The 18,642-nt window shown below is 35.2% G+C and overlaps 1 protein-coding gene across 1 annotated transcript in view; it reads left to right on the forward strand.

Moving 5' to 3' along the window:
• The window catches only part of LRRC49 (leucine rich repeat containing 49), a 53,803-nt gene that overhangs the window by 13,602 nt on the left and 21,559 nt on the right, over positions 1–18,642 (forward strand). Inside the window, exons 6-8 of the mRNA XM_019472373.1 lie at positions 3,113–3,256; positions 8,213–8,274; positions 14,788–14,935. Coding sequence (XP_019327918.1) covers positions 3,113–3,256; positions 8,213–8,274; positions 14,788–14,935 — 354 coding nt within the window. The remainder of the gene's footprint in view (positions 1–3,112; positions 3,257–8,212; positions 8,275–14,787; positions 14,936–18,642) is intronic.

Raw genomic sequence — 18,642 nt, forward strand, 5'->3', positions numbered from 1 at the left:
ACTGTAATATGGACATATAATACTACATCACTCAGAGACCCTGCACATGATTGTGTGCATGGTATATTTAACGCACTACAACTTACATTTAATTTTGAACTAAACATTTAATTTCTAAATAGTGTGCTTCCAAGCACTCTGAATAGTGTATGGAGAGTACCCTGATTGTTGGCTTGATCTTTGCTGTCAAGGTAGATAGTATAAACAGTATATGTTCCATATAAATCTCTTTAAAACCTTTTTATTTTAGGTAGGGTAAAATGGACTTCACTCTGTCTTCCAGTGAACTAGTGCATTAAAGTTGAGTCAAGTTGACCTTGAATTTCATTCTAACTTTTAGAATGAAATTTATTCTATAATGCTTTAAATTTTAAAAAGTCATTAGAGTTATTTTTTGTGTTCTGTTTAATTCTGTGAATCATTTTCCTTGCCAAAAGGTCAAGGATATAAGTAAAAGGAAAAAATGCAACTTGATTTTTCAGGTATGGACTTCTCTTCGATAATTTCAGAAATGTGTGTTAAAAGATGCAACTTTTGTGCAGTTAATCACTCATCAATAATTAATGTGGTGCATAACAATCTTCTGAAATAAATCTATTTCATAGCTAAGTATTCAAACATACAAGCAAATAAGAAAATAGAAGTGTTTTTCTTCAATATTTACATGTAAAGTCTGACATGTATTTGAAAAAGCAACTAAAAATGGTTAATAATAATCCTTTATTTATAATTAATAGGAAATAGTCATAGATATAATTTCTTTTTAGTAAAAGAAATATTATTTGAATGCTGTAAAAAGAGGTGATATTGGCTTGTTATCTAATCTGTACCTAATAGTACGTACTAAAAGCTGGTGTATCTTCATGCGTGCTTGCGTAATTGAAACTGACAAAAATCCAGTAGAGTTAATCTTAAAACTTAGCAAAGTGGTAAAGAGTATCTCTATACATAGCTGATGAAATCATATCTTTGCGATAGCGATAGTAATCATATCTTTGCGATAGTAAAATGCCAGGATTAATATTCTACATTGTGGCATGCTGTAATTCTAGCTAAGCAGACATCTGCAGAGGTCTCTGCTCTTCATGCTAACCATCTGCTCTTGGCTTTGCTTTTACAAATCTTTCTGTCTAAATATATTGTTCTAAATGGTGGTATTTTCTGTTCCTTTTGCCATAATATTTTTGTATCCTGATAATTTTTATTTTCTGTATGTAATACACATAAATGGGTGATGCATAATAGTTTAATTAGCAGTTGAATCAAAAGTTGGTTTAAGATGTTATTTAATTTTGGTTTTGCTATCTACTTTTGTATAATTTTTAATGGAAAAATTGCTGAAATATTTTTTACAGCAGCATATTCCAGTCATACGTCGTAGACTTAGATATATACATATATATGTGTCTACATATGTGTGTGTGTATATATATGAAAATTACCAACAACATTACGTGTTCTGAAACTGTTAAATAACAGCTATGTTACCTCTTCTCCCATTCCAGGAGCTGCTAGACACTTTCTGGAAATTGGCACGGCCAGATTTGTACTGGTCTAAAGCATCAGAAAGTTCATTATCACTGGGAAGGTGTGTGACACCAGTCGCTATCTTGCTTGGCTGCATCTAATTGCTGTTGGCAGCTTTGAGGAGGAATAGTGTGCCCGAGTAGAGGGTGTTAAAGGGAGCTTACAGATGATCTTTCCAATTGAAAGGGAATTCATTATACTTGTTACTAGCTTTGTGCACTGTATCCTTGGATGCACTGCCACACATTGTGGAAGGCTGAAGTCTTTTCCACAGGAAAACTTGCTGCCTCCTTTCTGCCATATAGCATGGATTTCAGTAAGAATATGATAGGAATATCCCCCTGTGCAGTGGCAATACTTCATCTTCTCCATGATACGTTGCTGTATGCAAGTCCTGCGTAAATGTCTGGATGGATGCCGGAGGACAGATCCCAGACCACTATGAGAAATAAGTATATGAGAAACAAATATCTGGATAGAGATCCTTGAGTAGATCGGTCTGAGAAATACAAACAGCAGAACCCAGATTGTGTCAACAAAGCAATAATGAATGTCTTTGTAAAACACGGTTGCATTTCTAGAAGTCAAAAATAAAATTAAGGGGCAGTAGCTATTATTACTCTTTTGATGATTTTTTTTTTTTTTCTTTCCCCCCAGTATCACCTGAATCTTTAAAACAGGGTATTAAGTATAAAAACAAACCTTGGGCAGCTGCCTGTTTACTGTAGTTTAGTTGCTTTGTTTGATCCCTCCATTTTCTAATCACAGGAAGCCATGAATTACCAAAGAAGTGCTGGGGACTGTAAAGCAAACGTGCTGTATATCCAAACTAAGGATGCTGCTGCTTTCTTTTCTAACTTTTGCGTATGTCTTACTGATCCTAGCAATTACCTGCTCATAAAATTCTTTACAAGTTCCAATTTCAGAATAATTGCTTTCTTCTCCAGAGGGCTGTGGCTGCTCCTTGCCCCTGACTCCCAGCAGGTTCCTGTCCTCATGACCTGCTGGAAAGTCTGCCTGTGGAGCTCCTGTAGACAGAGCTGTGAATGCTGCTACTGGCTTTTTAAGAGGCATGAAGGGAAATTGGTGCAGAGTTCTGTGATGGTAGGGAGATATGATGCCGCGTATTCTTGTAGCATAGGTAGCAGGAGATTCAGATGTGTGTTTGAGTGTCTTTGCAGACAAATTAAGGATCAGCCGTGCACGAAATTTCCCCATTTAGGCGTACCATGATATCATCAGTGTCATCTTAGTTTTATGGTGTCTTTGAGGTTGCTGCTACAGAACAGCACAGCTGAAGTAACCTAATTTCTGATGGTAAGGAAGGAAGTGTTGACTGATTTTACTGCAGTATGAGTAGAAAGATATTAGCGAAGAGGATACTAGTACGTAATCTCTAGCAGACTGTAGCTTGTTTTCAGCAATTCGACATGATTATCATGGTTTAGAAAAATACACAAGCAGCACACTATTGTATTAAGCTGATTGTTCATGTATACTTTTAAAAAAAAAGTATGCGCTACATATATCTTGTATATCTATATAAAACACAGTATGCATGTTTATAATTATACCTTTTTCACAGATCACTACAATAGAAAACATCAGTCATCTGAGTGAACTGAGAGTGTTAAACCTTGCCAGAAACCTACTAACCATTGTAGAAAACCTTAATGGACTGGATTCGCTCACAGAGCTCAACCTTCGTCATAATCAAGTCTCTGCTATAGTAAGGAACAAAACTCTTGTCTTTTTCTCTTTTCTTTTTCTTTTTTCCTTAGTTTTTAACAAAATGCACTATTACTGTAACTTGTTTAAACCATATCAGCATTTCAGATTTGTGAAATCTTGTGTTTTCCCGTATTGTGTTGCTTATGTTGTTCTGCTGCAATACTTACTTTTACAACATAAAGGTGAAAAAACCAATTTATTTTTGGTGTTATTTTGTTTAAATGTGATCACTTGTAGTGATTCAAATCTTGACAGTTTATGAGGGGCGGGGGAAGATTCTGAAGAAGCTTTGTGGTTGGAGCTCCTGTAGACAGAGCTGTGAATGCTGCTACTGGCTTTTTAAGAGGCATGAAGGGAAATTGGTGCAGAGTTCTGTGATGGTAGGGAGATATGATGCCGTGTATTCTTGTAGCATAGGTAGCAGGAGATTCAGATGTGTGTTTGAGTGTCTTTGCAGACAAATTAAGGATCAGCCGTGCACGAAATTTCCCCATTTAGGCGTACCATGATATCATCAGTGTCATCTTAGTTTTATGGTGTCTTTGAGGTTGCTGCTACAGAACAGCACAGCTGAAGTAACCTAATTTCTGATGGTAAGGAAGGAAGTGTTGACTGATTTTACTGCAGTATGAGTAGAAAGATATTAGCGAAGAGGATACTAGTACGTAATCTCTAGCAGACTGTAGCTTGTTTTCAGCAATTCGACATGATTATCATGGTTTAGAAAAATACACAAGCAGCACACTATTGTATTAAGCTGATTGTTCATGTATACTTTTAAAAAAAAAGTATGCGCTACATATATCTTGTATATCTATATAAAACACAGTATGCATGTTTATAATTATACCTTTTTCACAGATCACTACAATAGAAAACATCAGTCATCTGAGTGAACTGAGAGTGTTAAACCTTGCCAGAAACCTACTAACCATTGTAGAAAACCTTAATGGACTGGATTCGCTCACAGAGCTCAACCTTCGTCATAATCAAGTCTCTGCTATAGTAAGGAACAAAACTCTTGTCTTTTTCTCTTTTCTTTTTCTTTTTTCCTTAGTTTTTAACAAAATGCACTATTACTGTAACTTGTTTAAACCATATCAGCATTTCAGATTTGTGAAATCTTGTGTTTTCCCGTATTGTGTTGCTTATGTTGTTCTGCTGCAATACTTACTTTTACAACATAAAGGTGAAAAAACCAATTTATTTTGGGTGTTATTTTGTTTAAATGTGATCACTTGTAGTGATTCAAATCTTGACAGTTTATGAGGGGCGGGGGAAGATTCTGAAGAAGCTTTGTGGTTCTAATGTACAAATTTATTTACTTTTCTTCCATACAAGTGTTTGTTTCCGAAACAACCCTCTCAATTTTTGTAGCTCAACTAAGCAGTCAGACTGTCTTAAAGTTCATCTCCTTATGAATATTTCTGGGGCAAATGCAGAGAAAATAGGTATTGATCTTAAAAGCAGAATTTCCCAATTGAAGCTTTAACCTAGCATTGTAAGTCTTTATGTTCTAAAAAATAAAGCTTTTCACTTTGCAATTTATGAGTTGTAGTTCAGGTATGGCAAGTAGATTATTTGAACAAGCCCTCTTTAAAATAATAATGTAAGTCTACTTAAACAGCTATATTTTTCTGGCCCTCATAATTCCTTTAGTTCTTGGTTTCCTATTGCTGCTGAGCCTTTCCTTTGTCGAATTTCTGCTACTTGCCATATATGAATTGTTTTTACACTTAAAAAAATAAGAAATTTCTGCTCATTGCTGGTTCTGTTACTGTACTTTCCCCCTACATCAGTTAAGTTACCTAGAATTCGCTTCCTTGCTTGTAGCTGCTGCCTTTTCACTCCTTTCATGTGTAGTTCATACTTTCTCCTTGCTTCCTGTTGTCACAAATGGAGAATTGGCATGAAATTTAAATTAGTGAGTTACAGGCTTGGACTCTGCTGTATCTCAATGTTTTAATCTTTCCTGGCCAGAGACAGTGTTTCAGAAGATGATGTTCTGTTCAGGGAAGTACTTTATTTTGTCTAATTGTTTTTGTTGTGGGTGTGGTTTTTATGTGTTTTTTTTTTTTAATCCTGGTTAAATTCTAATGGAATGGTGTGTGGGGAGTGTGTTGGTTTTTGGTTTGTTTTTAATTGGATGGTGATTTTAGCAAGTATGACACTAACTCTCCTTCCTCTAGAGAAGGACTCTTAAATCATACGAAGTCAAGTCTTGGACACGTCATACTGTCTGAAACCTAAAGTAAATATAAGTCTCTTTCCTAAAATAAAATATTTTTCTTATTTTAATAATAGGTGTTGTCTTTTTCTCTGTGCACAGCAATGTACATGTACTTTTTTACTTAAATTTGTTTTAATTTTTTTGAAAAAATGAAAGCTGTGCTACTTCTGTGTTGAAATTCAGAATCCGCTGCAATATGAAATTACTGAAAATCCAGAAACATAGAAACAAATATATCATTTTATAGAAAGAATATCCAAGATATTGTTATATTATTGCTGGAGTACTTGAGTAGTTGAGGGAGGGGGTTTAGATTTCTTTCCTTCAAGATGAGGTTTAGGTTTTCTTATGGTTGACTATGCAGCGGGGCAGGTGTCATTTTAATCATGATGTAGTTATGATGTAGCACTTAACTGCAAAATTTTCACTCTAAGTTCATTAGAAGAATTTGGTTTCTGTATTTTAGTTTCTGGACTGTGTTTTAGTTACTATAACACTATCGCTATGAATCAAGCTTTTTAAACTTGATTATTCCTTTAAATGAAAGAATCTAACCTCAATTTTAAAAAGTTTGCCCTCCCAAAATCATGAAACAAAATCAATATAATTTAAATAACTCTCTTTCATACATTTTTTGTGAACCTTCCTTATATATGTATATAGTAGATATACTTGCAGTTAATATATAACTTGAGTAATTCAAGTTATCCAACTAGATTATAGTTTGTTTGAGCAATTAAACATATAATAATCTCTTACAATCCACTGGCCTTAGATTAGCAATTTTGGGGACATTTTTTTGTCTTTGAGGTATTAATTAGAGACTGGAAATCCTTGAATCACAAGTAGTTTTTTTGTAAGAATAAACTGTAGTTAGTGCAAAGCTGTAGGATTTAGAAAGGCAGTCCTGAGGCTTGGTTTATAGCAGAATAATATTTTATGGGATTGGATGTGTCTTCAAGAAGTCTGACTATTCTGAAGAACAGCAAACAGAATAAATGATTACAAAGTGTCTTGTATGGCGTTAAAAGCACGATCTATACATACCATGAATTATAGAATGTCTATTTACTTTCCATCCAGTTGTGAGTTAGGGTCCACACTGTTAAGATGAACTATATTTTGTTTGAAAAACAGACCTGCTTGGCTGCTTTGAGGTATTAAAAGCTTAGAATTTTGGTTTTTGTCATCTACAGCTTGATCTTAAACTTGAAGGAGGACTGGTCAAGGTGTTCACCATCTTTTCACAAAAGAACTCTTGCCCTGTATGTCTGCTGCCCTTTATGACTTTGTTAAAAACTGAAGTAGCTGGAGCCTTTTTTTTTTGTCCTACTTAATGTGTTTGCTGTCACACCTGTGAGACTTGCAACATATTTTACAGGACAGCAACATATCATGCTAGTTATGGAAATTTGTCTTCGGGGAAATTGCTTTGTATTCTCCAATGCAAGATTCTTTGATTAGTTAAAATCCTTGCTGCTTAAGAATTACTGTGCACAACCCTATAATGCCGTCATTTGTATATCCACCTGTATCATACGCACCCACCCCTTTAAGCATCAACACTAAGTAGCCTTAGGGACAGAGCGGGTGTCCAGATGTAATTCTGTTGTGAACTCAATCTTTCCATAGTCTGATCTGGGAGGATTCAGAACAGCTCTGAACCAGTAGTTTTGCAACTGCAGACCTGAGCTAATGAGCCCTCCTTATTGCATACAGAGCTATGACTCTCAGCAATACTTGTTAGCTCACATTCACCGTTGCATTAATAGCAGCTACACAGTTAGTTTAGAGCTGCCTTGTGTTCACCTGTTTGAATAGAATGAACTATTTCTGTTTCTGGAATGCTGTGTAGACATGTAACAAATCAGATGGAGGGAGGAAGGGCTGTAGATTTGATTTTTGTGGCTAAAATCAAGGTAGTGAGCCCTGTGACACTTCCCCATGCTGTAAGTAACAGGTTTTTGTCCACTGGTTGCAAGTTGGAATATGCTCCTTAGTAGGGTAAGGAGATGCAGGCTTAAAACTGAGGGGTTATGTGTGCGGTCTGAATGGTATATGAATCCCTGCAGACTGTGCTGTCTGGCCATTATGGATTTATATTTCATAAATGAAGTTTGATCTTACTCAGTATGTTCCATCTTACTAATATTTGAGCTATTTGCTATCTAGAGGTTTTCTGCAAAGGTCTTTAGTGGCATATATTAAATTCACAATTACTCATTCTTGGAAGCTCATTCCTGCTTATAAATTTTAATTGTAAAGGTGATAGAGTCCTTCCGATCATTCTCTGGCAGAAGAGTCACTACTGTTTGGTAGTGCTAATTGCACTGCTGTATTGTACTTCAAAAACCTTATTTCAGCGTGGTCACAAAATAAACTATTTTTTTTTTTTTACAGTGTGTTTATCCTGCAGCTTAAATGCTGAGACAACACCTTGGCTTATTTCCCAAAAGCCTGTTCAGAAACCAGCAGCAGCCTTATCCTCTTTTCTTTAACATCATTTGCTTTGCAAGTGATGCAGCTTGTTCTGCAGAGTGGATATCTGCACTGAAACACTCCCTTGCAGTCTGCACTAGGGAGAAATGGAGCTGCACGTTCAACAGAAATCAATGTTGCAGCAAGGTTATAGTGTATAGAAATGGAAGTACTTCATCAGGCAAAGCAGAGAGGTTCAAAAGCTATTTTCAGCTACTGAATTTATGCCTCTATCTTTCCTTCTAGAAAGATGTGGATACTTTGCCCCGTCTTCAGCGTCTCTTCCTCAGCTTCAACAATATATCTAGGTAAGGGAAATAAGTTTGCTTCCTATCAGTAATTTGAAGTATCCTATTGGAGCTGTATTTCATTAAAATTTAAATTCAAACACTATGAGTGCAGACATTTTTTTTTCTAACATGAGATAATATAATCAAGCCATTGTGTATTTTCTCCTTTAAACATAAAAATTCTTGAAACCCTTTGCATTTAAATGTAGTTGTGCTATGAGTATTCTACCAAGAAACTTACGTTTTAAATTTAAAAATTATCATACTGTTTACAGTGATGATCAAAATTAAAAATAGTTTTGTAAATATGTTGGTTTACTGTTAAACTAGATATCTGTTAAAGCAACATTACACGAAGTACACATTATATTTGACATACCATTACTGTATTTATGGAGTTACACAAACTGCTGAGTCAGTTTCTGCTTATGATGATTAGATTATTGCATGCTTGTATTTTACTTGTCCATATATTAATAAAGTCTGAACAGTATATTCATGGTTATTTCTCTTTCAAACCAGATGGCAGAAGCAGAATAGCTCAACTTTCAAAGCAGGGCTTCTATAGTTTCAAGTAACTAAGGGCATGTTGTTATAAATAGATAGAAATGTTTGTCTTCTATGCTTTTTCAATTCGTGTATTTTTGGAGTCTGCATCCTAGTGCCAATATTTAAAAAAAAAAAAAGTGCCTGCATTATCCTCAGTTTGGTATGTCTTTTTTTTTTTTTAATCCCTTAATCACCACCTAGCTTCTTCGCTTAGAATTAAATAATTTAATGTGGGATAGGGGAAAGATGCTTCATGTTCTAATTACCACAAGAACAGCACAGTATTTCCAGTATCTGCTTTCTCTGTAGAATGTTATACTTAGTATAAGCTTTTATTGTAATAGCTACTTGAACATTTTAAATTGACCTGCATTATGTTTTTTGCAGACAGCTCCAACCTACTTGTCTGTGTTCCTTAGGTTCTTAAAGTACCAATGCAGTAGATCTCCTTAAATACTCATGGGTATTAAGCATTTAAAAAAAAAAAAAAAGTCAGAGATGAACTGCAGGAATCTTTAATATGCCCTTCCCTTAATTAATCTGCTAGAGAGGGCCTTAGCATTTTGCCTCTCTTGAATAATTTCCAGAATTGAAACATGCCTTTTGTTTCTGTTTTTCTAAAATGTCTTAGCTTGGCAAGAACAATGAGGGGACTGCAGTAGCTGGCTCCCTTGCCATCAGGGAGCATCACTGCAGTCAGTGGAATTTCTGTATCTTTTTACATACTTGGTATGTGTTGTGTAGCTTTCTGACTCCTTTCTCATGTTGTTTTGTGCAAATTCATGTTATTTTTACAGTGTTCAAAGAAGGAAAAATGTTTCAGTTTTTCTGTGAGGTTTTTAAAGTAGGTTTCTCAAACTTTATGTAATCATTAGCTTGCTTCTTGGTAGTTTATCATGATTCTTGTCTTTTATTCATTGGGACTTCAGTTGAACTATTGATAGATCTAGTCTTAGTTTTCATGTAAGCTGGAAATACTTATTTAGAACATTCATGCAAATATATAATTTGATTTTAATTTGTAGTTGGAATAGGTATAAAAATAAAACCTAATATCAAATGAAAGACATTGCTCTTCTATAAATTTCGTATACATATGCAGGTAGGTAGGTGGATGGATCAGTTTAACTCTTTATTTGCCAGACATTATTTTAAAACAAACAAACAAATGAAAAATTTCTTTTGATGATCACATTTAGCTTGGGTTTTTGAAATAATAACCTTCTATTGCATACTGCAGTTTTGAAGGCTAAAAAACCCATTAATTCCTGATTTTGAGTTATGTAGTAGATATGTCTTCTAACAGGAAAATGATTAAATATAAAAGTATTCTTATGACCATCTGTGTTCTGATACTTGGCTTGATACTCTATGAACTGACTGAAGAAGTTATATGCAACTATAATACTAGTGAATTGCTGGCCTACATCTGAACATTCCTACAGTCCTTTTAAATGATTTTGTGTGGTTTTGAGTCACTTACCTGGGTTTAGTGGGTGCCGTGCGGTAATTTTAAAAATTATTTTTCCTAGAAACAGCTGTGTCTATACAACTGACTTTTCTTTTAGACAGTCAAATTGATACACAGATATTCTAATTCATTTATCTGTAGGTGCATAGAGAGAACCTGCAAATGGAAACAAACAACAAAGTATATTGCAAAACCTGGATTTATTGATGTTACATGTTCATTAAATTTTTTTAAGTGATCACTAATAAAATAAAGTAGCATTTTTTTAAGGCAATGCTCCCATGGAAAGTTTCGCTGCTTCTTATTTTTGTATGTCAACAAAAATCCTTGAGTCTTAAATTGATACATACTGACATATATGAATTAATATTTCAGTAAAAGATTTGGGAATGCCTTTTAAAAATTTTCACTATTTAAGGCATGAGACCCTATCATGGGTTTAATCACTGACGTTCTTTTTCCCTCATGCTTCAGAGGAGGCCTCAGAATGCTGCTGCTTCTCTGCAGAGCTTTTAGTAAAAAAGGATGTATTGGCAAGATAACATAAGCTAAAACTGAACGCTGTAGAAGTTGATGCTGATCTGAAACAAAAGAAGTCCTACTTCTGGCTTCAGCCCCCAAAAATTTAGCAGTTACAAACTGAAGGCATTCATAGCTGATGGCTGAAGGTAATATATATCTCTAGAACTAGTTATAAAGAAGGGGGAGAAATTCCATTTTAAATTTGTCATGTGGTAGTGGGAAGAGATTACAGAAACTTTTCTTCAGGAAAGATATGCCACTGAGATTCAGAAAGAGGGTTATTGCTCATATTTCAAAATGTGAAACCAGGGAAGACCATTTTTTAATCTTGGAAACAAAATACGTATTTTCAATGTTACACTGCTGTCCAGGTCAGCACTCTGTTGGCTTTTTCATTTAGTAAGGCATGTTGTCTAGCCATATGGAAGAAGTTGGATACAAGCTCAAAGGACATGTAATTGTTTTTCTTCACTTGGTTGCTGAATTGGAAACCTGAGAGAAGGAATGTTCTTAGCCTAATAAAAACAAGAAAATACCTTTTTTTTCTTAGCAGAATGAAAATTTACGAATACATTGTTAAATACTTGAATAAAAACAGTACAAGGGAAATGAAAGGTTGACTGTGGTAACATCTGTTTTCATCAGTAGTTTAGTGGTTAGAAACCTGGGAAAACCCAAGTTTTCTTCTTTGACTGAATGTTTTTTCAACATACAGTTCCCTCTTGGGTGTTCTATCAGACTATAGCAAGTATGTTACCCTCCTTCTCCTCTCCAGAGCTTTTCCCCATATGGAACGTGCTTTAAAAAAGTCATTGATGCAAATGTATAGAGAAGGAACAACTGTCTTCCTAAGCAAGTAGGCGGTAACAGAGGACAAGTGTTCCTGTGTCCTGTTCTTGCCTACTAAATTTGTAAATGTGAATGCGTATCACTGGTGGAGGTTGAGCTTACACTACTTCAGAATACTCTGCTGCTTAGTAATTGCCACGTTCTCGTATGAGGCAGAAGTGGGTTTGCATCCCCTCTGGCAGAGAGAAGAGTTGGATGCAGGACTCTGAGCATGCACACAAGATGTAGAACTGATCTATTCTGAAAAGATTTCCAGAAAACAGTTTTTGATAATTTAGCCCAAATTCACAACTTTTTTCTGTGTTGCTGAAACTACCATTTTTAGCAAAGATAAATTCATTTAGGAAGAAAGAGGGACAGGGAAGGAGACATGGTTGCTGTAGTTTGGTGGGACTCCTGCAGGAGGTGGTCTTTTGGAAAGAGAAGCAGACCTTCCACTCGAGAAGATTGACTGAGGCAGTCTGAAACAGCATCATCCACAGTTGCTTTGTATTTCATGAGCAGGTTAAAGACTCCTTTGTGGTGAACAGAGGCTAGAAAGCATTGAGATGTGGCCTCTGATTCCCGTAGGGTGGTCACCACTTGGCTCTGTCACAGCAGTCTGCATGCTGGGAAGCAGACAGAAGCTTGGTTGTAAAGTATGCAGTCTGTTTGGTAAGTGTATTACATTAAAGCTTTGCTTGGCTTAGGATTGGGATGCCGGTGTGACAAGTACAGTATTAAGTTTTCTACATTGAATTTCTAAAGCTCTATTTTTCGTATGTGTGTACAAAGATGTGAAAACATAGCTATTTTGCACTACTGTTTTGCTCTAAAATTGAGCTGCTAATAGGGCAGCCAAAGACAGGATAAAGCAAGCACATCTGTTTTAGCTCCAGAATGAATGTTCTGGTATGCTGAAGCACTGAGAATTTCAAAGCACAGCAGTATGTATAAGTGGAAGGTCTTGAAAACACTAGCAAACTTTCAACTTTTCTGTCATTTCCTGAAGAGGTTGGTTTTATTAAAAATCTGTAAATCATATATAATGGCAGAAGTACTGTTTGGTTAAATGTTTAATGGTAAGTGCTTGGAGCTTTTTTTATTAATGCTTTTAATAAATATATTTACGTTATTTGAAACTAATTTTGAAGACCAGAAAATTTTCGTATTTGTCAAGCAAAATCTATTCTAGCCCAATGGAAATTCAGTTATCTTTTCTTATGCTGACATGTTTACGAGTTTACTTTACTAACTTCTGTGTTATTTGGGAAGATTATCTTTTATCTTCAGGACATATTGAGTATGTATTTTAAGTAATATGTCAGCCTGATCTTCCAAAAATGTGGTTACACAAGCTGTTTTATGGAAGGGAAACTGGATCACAAAAAGAAGCAGAAAATTATAATCAAACTTGTCAACTATATGTACAAAACACCTAATTCTTCAGATATGCTAAGTATCTTCACTGCCTTCATTTGGAATCTGTATATGGTTCATTTTCCATCAGTTCTTATATTGTTTTAATACACTAAGCAGAAAGGTAGTAGTATCTTCCACTTCACTCTGTCATTTTTCTGCTGCTTCCATTGGGTATATTGTATAGAAGTTACTTGCATGCTGTACTAATTGCAGTGGTTTTCTTGAAAACCGTACTGGGTGATTTCTTTTCTTCACTCCTGCTAGCTTATGTTGGTATCCAGGCCTTTCTTCTGCTGGTTGAGACTGATTGCTATTTGGCGATACTATTTTTATATTTTATCCATATATCTTTTTGTTGTTGTTGCAGAAATTGTTTTATCTAATACCTAGAATCTTTCAGAGATACCTGATTTTAAAATCTGACATTCTGGTAGATCTGAAGCCCTTTGCAGCTGAATGTTAGTCCTCAGCAGATTATTGTATGCTTTTTTGAAAGCTGAGTGATGCAAATGATAAAGGCAGTTGCCACTTTATTGAATGAGTCTTTAATATGAACATCTGTACTGCATACGATTTCTGATCCCGAAGTTCAGGCCATACTTAAAGTTTGGTATCCTTCCAAGTATTAGTGGAGGAAGACTTTTCCTGCCACCAAGAGTGAGAAGAACTATAACCAGTTCATGCACTCAGTAAGATTGTCAGAATATAAAAAAAAAGGCAATAACTCCCTATTTTTCACTTCAGAAATGGTCTCTTATTTCAGAATGTCATTAAGTATTTGTTTATCTAATAAAGTGATCCTCTGTTTATGTTTTTATGTGATTATTATTGATTCTTTTGTAATTTGCAGTGTTTTTAACTTCATTCTCAAAAGTACCAAGTCAAATTATTTCATACTGTCCACTTGAACTTACTTAACTTCATAACACAGACTTGACTTTTGAAGGCCAAAGTGTATAAGGATGGGTGCACATTTGTACATTTATGCACTGTAATCAATTTCTTAAAAGGTACTAGGGAGTCATATTTACTTCTATAACTGTTCAGCTTTTTTTGAAATCAAGTTAAATAGTTCTCTGTTGTTTAAAAATACTATTTATCTGAGTCAGCTGCTTTCTTTTCACATTCCATCTTCAATGAAAGGAACATGATACAGGCTGTACATCTCTAAATACATTTCACATAGCCCAGTTATTTTTGTCAGGAAATCAGATGTTATCTAAAAAGCCAACTTGTTAGTGTTTGTAGACTGAACTCGGAACAATAGACAGATCTGTTTTTGAAGATAGTATGATACTTTTGTAATTGTTTTTCTTCCGATATTTAATGGTGTCGCAAACACCCAGGATCATTCTGTGATATTTGTGGTTGGCTTTTTTTCTTGTATCTTCTGTGGTTTTCATGCTGGCTTTGACAGCAAATACACCTTGTATTTATTTTTTTTATATGAGTTGATCTATCCTATTTTAGTTTTTTTAGGTATAACTATACTCCCATAGTTAACAAGTTCTCCTTATTCTGCATCTCTTTACCTGTGTGTGAAGAGATTAAAAAGTTTAACAGCAGCAGCTGTTGGTATTTCAACATACTTATAATTTGATTTATCATACACAATATTGGTGGGTGGGGTTTTTTCAGTACAGGTAAATAGTAATGTTCTATCCTTAAGAAATAAAGTCTTCCATCTCAAAATTATTCCTACTCTATGACATTAAAACTTTAAACTTTTTTGGTTACAGTTTTGAGGATATTCTGTGCCTTGCTGATTCCTCATCTTTGTCAGATATCACCCTTGATGGCAATCCAATAGCTCAGGAGACATGGTACAAACACACTGTTCTCCATCATATGATGCAACTCCGACAGCTAGATATGAAGAGAATCACAGTAAGAAATTTCTGTTTTCGTCAAACTTACTAGATCCTTAAATTCAGAAGTAAAATGTAGGGTTTTCTGTGTATATATGTGTATTAAAAATACCACCATCTTTTCTTAATTTAGTGTGGAATTGAATGGTGTCTAGACATGACAATATTTAAAACTTTAACATTTTTTTCTTTTGTTCAGTATTACGTAAGGGTGTGCTTTTTTAATTTTTTGACATGTTTATTTTTAAATGCTTAAACTCTTCATTAGTAAATACTGTGTGATCAGTTGCCATGTGACATGAGAGAATCTGCAAAGCTTTTGGTTAGAACTTTCTCAACACAGTCTTTACTGGTTTGCTGTATAGCTGAAAAGGAACAGCATATTTCTTCCAAAGGTATAATCTGTTTACCCTAAAATTGGTGTTATTGGTGTCTTCTTTCATTTAAAAATCTTGTTGGTTTCTTTAGTCTGCCTCCCTAAGGAAACCTGGTGATCACACTGTTTCTGTGTGTCTGTCTGTATTTCTCCCTCCCTTACCTAACCTACTCTCCCCATTCATTTCTCTTTCTGCTGCTCAAGTTCAGGTAACCCTGATAAGGAAGAGAGGACTTGCAGACAACTAAGTCTCCCACAGACTTCTTGAAAATACATTGTAAGGTAGAGGATGAAGGGCAATCACTGGGGGCCTTATCATTAAGTCAACTATTTTATCTCTTAATATAGGAATAGCCACGCTAATTCTTCTGTGTCTACTCAAAAGTGATGTGTAAGCATGACCTTCTTACAAGAGAAATGCATCCAACAGCAAGATAACAAATAAATATGCTTTACAAGCAACAGTGTTGTGGTGTTATCTTTTTTGACCAGGTGCTGATACATATACCTTATTTTAAACGCTCATTTGCTTTGTACAAAGGCTGTACTGCATTATAAGTTGCACCTGTTGTTTCACCATCTATTCTGTTGTCCTGTAGCCAATCCACCATGAGTATAAAATAGAGCCAATTATGATGTAAAATATAACATGTATGTGTTAAACATTAATTTTAAAAATAAAGTGCTTTGGGATGTGAGAGTTTTACTCCCAGCATCAGAAATACTAAATACTTGTTTGTTCGCAAGTATTCTATGGGTTGTTTTCTTTTGTGAATTTATACTAACTTAATTGAATACTTGCTAATTGCTTTGCTTTTAAAAAGATGGTTTTCTCGGTATTATTTCAGAAACTTGAGTCACATAAAGAAAATGTCTCTCCCTCCCCTCCCCCCCTCGCCCCCACCTGTCCCTTCTCGAGAGGAGACGGATCCTGGTAGAACTCTAAGTGATGGGAAAAACTGCAGAAAGAGCTCAAACTCATTTTTAGACTCTGTGGGATCTGTATGGGGAAAAAGCTATTAGAAATGCACAGCCATGGGAAAAAGTTAATCTGGGTTCACACCTTGTTAAACATCAGAGAATCAACCACAAGACAAAAAGCCATAGAAAACCAGGCTTCACTGGTTGTGCTGCTCATAAATCTACTTGTAAAAAGAATGTGTTTTGCGTTCTTTTTATTTGCCTTCTGGATTTTGAGCCTTGAGAACTTTAACATTTTCTCCATGTGGAGGGTGCTATATGTTTTCTCCAATAAAAACTGTGTTACCCAGATAATCATATGACCTAAGAAACTGGGATTTTAAGAAAAATAACAAGTATCATGAGATTTGTGATAAAATTAGAGAGTTGGCAATACCAAATCCAGCTATTCTGCTTAGTAATGCAACATACTGTTGCCATTGGCTGGGGGGGGGGGGGGGAACTTGGGGGGGGGGGGGTGGCAGGGGAATGGAAGTACAATATTGGCTATGTGCTTTTTCTCACTTGATTAGTATACCTAAACTCTAATTACATTTATAGGATCTTTTCTTCATTAGTCTGAAGAGCATCCAGACGATTTTGAATTTAAGCGTTGTTTTGTCTTGTAAAGAACTGACAGTTGGACCAGAGTGTTCATTCTTTCTGACTAGGAATTCTTCACTAACCTGTTCAGAAGCTTTTCTGCTCGAGAACTGTTTTACACAATTGTTACTTCTGCTTTTAATTTTTCTTTTACTTGCTGGCTTCACTGGGACAAGAAAATTATTTCAAGAAAGAATAAAATCTGAAGGATATTTTCAAAAGCTTGTAAGAGACTTTGATGCTTTATTAATATTGGTTTTCAAGAAGACACATGCTCTTTGGTGCCTTTTCTATAGGATTCTCTGGAGAAAGGGAACCTCGGAGCAAAAGTCTGGTGGTAACTGCGTCTGCCTTGGGGAACTATTCAGAAACATATAGCTGCCATGAAAATCAAATTCTCTGCACTTGGAATAAAACTTTTTTGCATTGTAATTGTTCTAATATTTCTTAAGTCTGGGCAGATTTGCCTTTATTCAAGGGATTGCATCATATTATGACAACTTTTAAACCCTGACCCGTGAGGAGGTTGGTATGTTCTTAGGCCGTCTCATTCCTAAGCCATTTTTTAATGTAAGATTTAAGCCTTTAAACCACTGAGGCATGGACCCAGTGGTGGTGAAATCAGTGGAGGTTAGTCACCTGTAACAAGTTTCACTGTATGACTGTAAACACTTACTCATTGTCCACACTAGAAGATGATTTTCAGCTGAAAAACCCATCCACTTTGTATTGTGTATCTAAAACACCAACTCAATGGAAAACTTTTACTTTCTCCAACTTTGGTAGATCAATATAGAGGCTTGAAGAGTGGGGAGGAGGCTGAATTACAGTGGCTGGACAGATTACTGTGTGTCACCTGTGTTAACCATCAGTAACTGTCTGTAACAGTTACCCCTTTACCTCACAACTAAGGTGGACTAATGCAGCTTGATTTATGGCTCAGTGAAATAGGCTTAAGTGAAATTGAAGTGTGCTACAGTCAAAGCAGGCTCAGGTTGCATATGTAGTCATTTACATTGTTTGGTTAACATACTATAATGGGTTTTTTTTCTGGGCATTGAAGCTTTTTGAATGTGTTTTGTAGTTTGAACTTTTTCAAAAGTGGACCTATCTAGTGGTGCTTACAGTTTAGCTGTGACCTATCATTTTTTCCTCCAGTCTTCCATAACAGTAAGCAGATATTGTCTGCAGACATGTAATAAAATATTAAAATATGAATGAAATGTGTACATATTCCTTACTGAGAAATTATTTAACCAGGAACACTTGCTATCCATCACTTTAAATACACTTTCTCAACAGAATTTGCTAAGTATATATATGTTTTTATACGTGTGTGTGTATATAATAGTGTGTGTATATATATGTTTTTTTAAAATGTGCTGTGGTTCCCAAATTGAAAGACAAGCTGTATATTTTTAACAGTAAAACTCTGCTTCTTTTCATTGAGGTTTTATAGGTTTTGGATGCTTAAAGTAAGAGAGCTGTGTTTGGCTTTGATTATTTGCTTAGACATTTCTCTGCTGATCAGGGAGTAGGTTCTATTGCTTTATGCAGAATAGAATTCGTTATTGATTCTGTCACCACTGTGAAGTGTTCTGGTTTTTTTTAGGGAAGGATCCCTATTTTTTTTTTTCTTTCCACTTGAAAATAAGATACTTCAGGAACTTCTAGAGTCATTCTTGCGGATCATAATTCTCTCTCTTAAATCAAGTCTTGCGAAAATATACTAAATCAATACTAAAAGTAAAAAAGGAAGATAAATCTCATTGTCAAATATCACTTAA

The sequence above is a fragment of the Aptenodytes forsteri genome, unplaced genomic scaffold, assembly GCF_000699145.1.
Source record: "Aptenodytes forsteri isolate BGI_AS27 unplaced genomic scaffold, ASM69914v1 Scaffold83, whole genome shotgun sequence".
In the NCBI taxonomy this organism is placed as follows: Eukaryota; Metazoa; Chordata; class Aves; order Sphenisciformes; family Spheniscidae; genus Aptenodytes; species Aptenodytes forsteri.